Source organism: Lolium rigidum, chromosome 2 (assembly GCF_022539505.1).
Source record: "Lolium rigidum isolate FL_2022 chromosome 2, APGP_CSIRO_Lrig_0.1, whole genome shotgun sequence".
NCBI lineage: Eukaryota > Viridiplantae > Streptophyta > Magnoliopsida > Poales > Poaceae > Lolium > Lolium rigidum.
In genome coordinates, this window is record NC_061509.1 from 176,470,039 (window position 1) to 176,474,732 (window position 4,694).

The 4,694-nt window shown below is 39.4% G+C and overlaps 1 protein-coding gene across 1 annotated transcript; it reads left to right on the plus strand.

Moving 5' to 3' along the window:
* Positions 1-633: 633 nt before the first annotated feature.
* Positions 634-3,116, plus strand: LOC124687734. The gene is made up of 3 exons (XM_047221485.1): positions 634-757; positions 1,643-1,881; positions 2,565-3,116. Exons 1-3 carry the CDS (start codon positions 634-636, stop codon positions 3,114-3,116), a joined length of 915 nt encoding a protein of 304 aa, XP_047077441.1.
* The last annotated feature ends 1,578 nt before the right edge of the window (positions 3,117-4,694 follow it).

Sequence of the window (4,694 nt, forward strand, 5' to 3'; positions counted from 1 at the left end):
TGCCCCAATGCGCCGCTTCTCCTCTCTCCCGCGACCTCTCCTATCTTTCATGGCCTGTGCTCCGCCTCCACCAGCTCTTCCGCCACGAGTTTCCCTACTCATAGCAGCTCCTCGTGCGCCTGGTCGTCGTGTTCACAGGTGTGTTTTCTTGTTCCGATACCAAAGTTTACGCCTTTTGTTGGTTGCAGTAGTTTTTTTTAATCTAATTTCCTTAGTAAATCCCAATATGATTCCCAAAATAGACAAAAAAAAATGCTCAAAGTAAATAGAAATCGATTTCAGTCCCATTACGATTACGATCCCGAATGCTGATACATTTTATATTTGCGCCGGATGCTGAGAATGGCTTTTTAATTGCTCTTTGTTGGTAGAATTCTTCATGGATCTCGTAACATGGGGAGCATCAATGAAGTAAAACACGACGAGACTTGTATACCAGACTTACTTCTGCTCAACTCTTCTGCCAATGACCACTCTGCCGTCACCCAAGGCATGACAAACATAGAAACGAGGGGCAGAACCAAGGAGGTTACTACTCACTATGTTGACCTCCGTGAGGAACACCATCAGGAAGACGGAGGTAGTGTAACCAATGATCACAAGGGTGTAATTATGGTCAGTGATGACGAAGAAATGCCTTGTTACCCCATCGAAAGTGTATTCCCTATGCATACATTACCAAATAGCAGCCACCGCAGTGGTTCTATATACAGGAGTATATGGAATAAATTTTATCGTGTCTCAGACCGTAGTGAGAGTAAGTGCTCAGCATCTGTTTTCTTACTTGGTGAACTTACATATTATATGTTCAAATTCTAAGGTTGTTAATTTTGCTTTGAAAAAAATCTTTTGACCAGAAACAGTACTATATTAAAACCACAGATATTTACATCGGTGCATACACTCAATTACAAAGAAGGATCAGATTCTATCAATGAAAAGAGAAATAGTGTTTCCCAGATTCTATCAATTTTACTTTATTTCGTTTACTGTTACTAGTTAAATGCTGGTGTGTTGCCATTGATAAAATGGTAACTCGTCAAATGGTACTCAAGGGTTGCTGTGGCTGTTTGCAAAACTAGAGAGACAGCTAATGGTTGTGCCTTAATGAATTACAAAAATGGGTTTGATTCACAACATAATGATATTAGCATTTTGTTCCATACAAGTTTTACATTGATATTTTGTGAGGTGATAGATGGTATCATTCTCTATGCTATGGAATATGTTCATAACTTTTTTTTTCGCAAGTATTTTATATGGTAAAAAAAATTAGGTGCTCCCAACCTACAGAAATAGTCATGAAAAATGATTTCTAGAGAGAAATTTCCATCAATTGGTGCTGACCTGTATTAGTAGTTCTTGGGGGCGAAGTGAACTGGGAAGTAGCCAATGGTTATGAAATATTTTGGGAGAATTAATGGACTTTTTTTTCTTCTGAGACAGCAAAATTCATAGTTAAAAGAACATAGCTAGTAGTGTGGGCTTAGATAGAAATGAATGTAGTATACGCTTAGATAAAAATGAATGTAACAACAGGACCATGGTGTTTCTCAGGTAGCTTGTTCACTTTTCTTAGAATAAGTATTAGCTTACTTTATTAATTTGAAATAACAATATAACTTTCTAATTTTGTATGAAGCTCGGTTGGAGGCGAAGATGCATTCAGAATCCACAAGTGATTGCTTCTTGCGCGATGGAGAGTGTATGATTCATACACCTTGTTGCATGCTGCAGTTTTTCTCATTAAAGTTGGCTAAAATTCCTGTGAACAGTGGCTCAGTGGAGTTGTATGGATACATAGCAGTACGGGATGGTCTGGATCGATTGCTTAATTGTGTCGTCAACTTTAGCAGAGATGACCCCATCATCGTGGAGCAGGTGCACATTCATACTTAACTGCACTTGTTTGAATTAATAAGCCTACCTAACAAACTTATAACATGCATAGAGCAGATGAGATTCGGTTATACATACTCTCGATGGCAGCCTACAACCACTCAAATCTCTTTATATCATTATGGTTTTTTCTAGTGATTGATCTGTCCAAAAGTAACAGAATAATACTTTCAATTTGTGTATAAGCCACTGCTATGCTAAGTTTGTACTGTGAAGTTGTGATTTACTAGGACACCAGTTATAAACTATGACATGAAGTATCATATATTCTTAACAAAATAGGTCTAGGCTCTCTTTTGCTAGTACTTTGTATACCACACATGGATTTACTTTTCTTATAGGTATATGAAGTTGCGTAGTGTGAATGATCTCATAACTAAGTCGTTTTCTTTTTCTCTATTCATTTAAACGGACTTTTGTAATTAATATCTGGGATTCAAAACAAAATCAAATGAATAGTAGATAATTTACCCCATATAATACCATGATGCGCTTTGTAGCCATTCAGTTTGATTCGTGATAAAATGATTTAGATATCAATTGTATAGTACCCTTTCGATTAAATAATGTTACATCTGAAACATCATAAGGGGAGTATTTTGCTTTATATGTTGATGAAGATTTACCTATTTATTAAAAAATATTAAATAATAATAATCCTGTAGGGTTCTCTCATCAACATGAATGGCCCTAAGCGAGCGATACATATGTATGACACTGTTTTCATTGAGTATGACATGAAGATCAAGACAGGTGAGCAAGAAAAAGATGATCTACAGCTGATTGATGGTCTATCAGGCATAGACGACACAGGCATATGGAATTGTCGCACAATAACAAGACGCATCCATGGTGATTCTGGCGCAGTTGACATAACTGTATTGCGTCTTGAGAGTGCTGTTGAGGGGACTGTAGAAGTTTCCATATCAGAAGTGAAATGCAGTTTCAGTTTGTGTCTTGGCTGTATCATCAATGGTTTCAATGAAGAAATCTGTCTCTTTGATGGCACCGTTGGTGAATCAAGTGTTTTAGAGAGGTCTGTGGTAGCTGTCGTCATGGGTTCATGGATGGATTTAAAGTTCAAGGTTGGCCCAGAGTCCTCCAGTTCTGCTGAAGTCTGTTCCTTCGAGGCAAGCAACCATGGGCTATCTACTCAACAGATAAAGACTAATTTTGCATTGATCTCAGTTAAGGTGACTTGGTCAACTTTGGAATAAACGTTGTGAAACAACTGTGTGGGGATTTTGCCAATATATCAAGTTTGCCAGTCTAGAGTCCGGGCTGCTGGCAAAAAAATGAAGCACTCAAGCATATATAATAAAATTACTTGGAAGGTTAGCCCGTGGGATGATATATATGCTTGCAAAAGTTTGTTAAATAGTATTATTTGAAAAAAAATTGAAGGTACATATGTGATATATCCATTACTTAGTTTGTGAGATGGTCTGGTCTAATCGGGACAGAGAAGAAAGCAGATAGGGATACATTTTTGGCAATCCTTAGCCTAAAGCAGATAGTAAATTACACCTGTAAGATAGAACTTTTTTCTTACTTTCTGGTTCATGTATCAGTGATCGGGGTCGTCCTTGTCATTGTCAGCATCAAAGGAGAGGATGATCATCTTTGTACATGGCACGGGGAGAGCTGGAGCGGGTTGAGCCCCATGGAGAGTATTACTGCTCGGATTCATTATCTTTTTTTTAAACAGGGGCACAAGATTTCCCCATTCGATTAATTAAGAAAAGTGTTTGACAATATAGTCTGAACAAAACAAGATACAAGGGATTACTATCCTTGCATTATTTTGCACAAACGCTTAGCACCTGCAGTATCCCATAAGTGAGTTTCCTTTTTAATGAAATATAAGATTACAAGGGGGTGCATGCTTGTTGTGGAACACCTAAGCATTCCTCTCATTCCAAATGTCCCAAGTGACGAGCAAGGATAGAGAGGTGATGGCCTTGCGGTTAGGGGTACTACCAGTTGTCATCATCCTTCACCAAGTGTCGATCGAGCGCCCCGTCCATTGGGTTGGTTGGATGTCGTGTGTGGATGCTCAACCAGATCTTGGTAGATTGCCAAAGCCGGATGGTGTAGCGACAATGGACAAAGAGGTGGCAAACCGACTCTGTAGTTTGCTTGCAAAAGGGGCATAAAAAACCACAATTTGATCACCCTCTCTTTTATAATTGGTCCACCATCCAAATTCTATTTTACGCAAAAAGCCAATCGAAAAATTTGATTTTAGGGGGATGAATAGGGTGGACCCCATGAATTGCAAGGCATATGCCAATTTGGCGGTGCACTCCCCATTTCCCAGGAGCTTCCAACTAATGCCATCTTGGGAGTTTTCATCAAATTGCACATTTTGCAAGGTAAACCAAAGCTCAATGAATTGAGTGAGGTGCCCCAAGGGAAAATTGTAGCTGAGGACCACCTTCTCAACCCATGCATTGTCTTCCAAGGCCTGTTTTACGTTCCATGATTTTCTATTAGAAGAGTAAAAAACGAGAGGTAAATTCCTTGGGCTTTCTTCCATGCAACCATGGGGCTTCGCAAAAAGGTGTTTTGCAACAATCGCCAATTGCGATGTCGGTGGCGACATAGAAGATATCCATATCCTCCATGGAGGAGCACGGGTTACTAGAGCCAACCCAAATTTTGGACCGATCTTTCCACTCGAGCCAAGGCCAACGAAGGCGGAGCGTAGTGGCGTACTTATCCAAATGCCTCACGCCAACGCCTCCAAGCTTCTTAGGGCGACGAACTGTTTCCCAATTAACTTTGAATTAAGT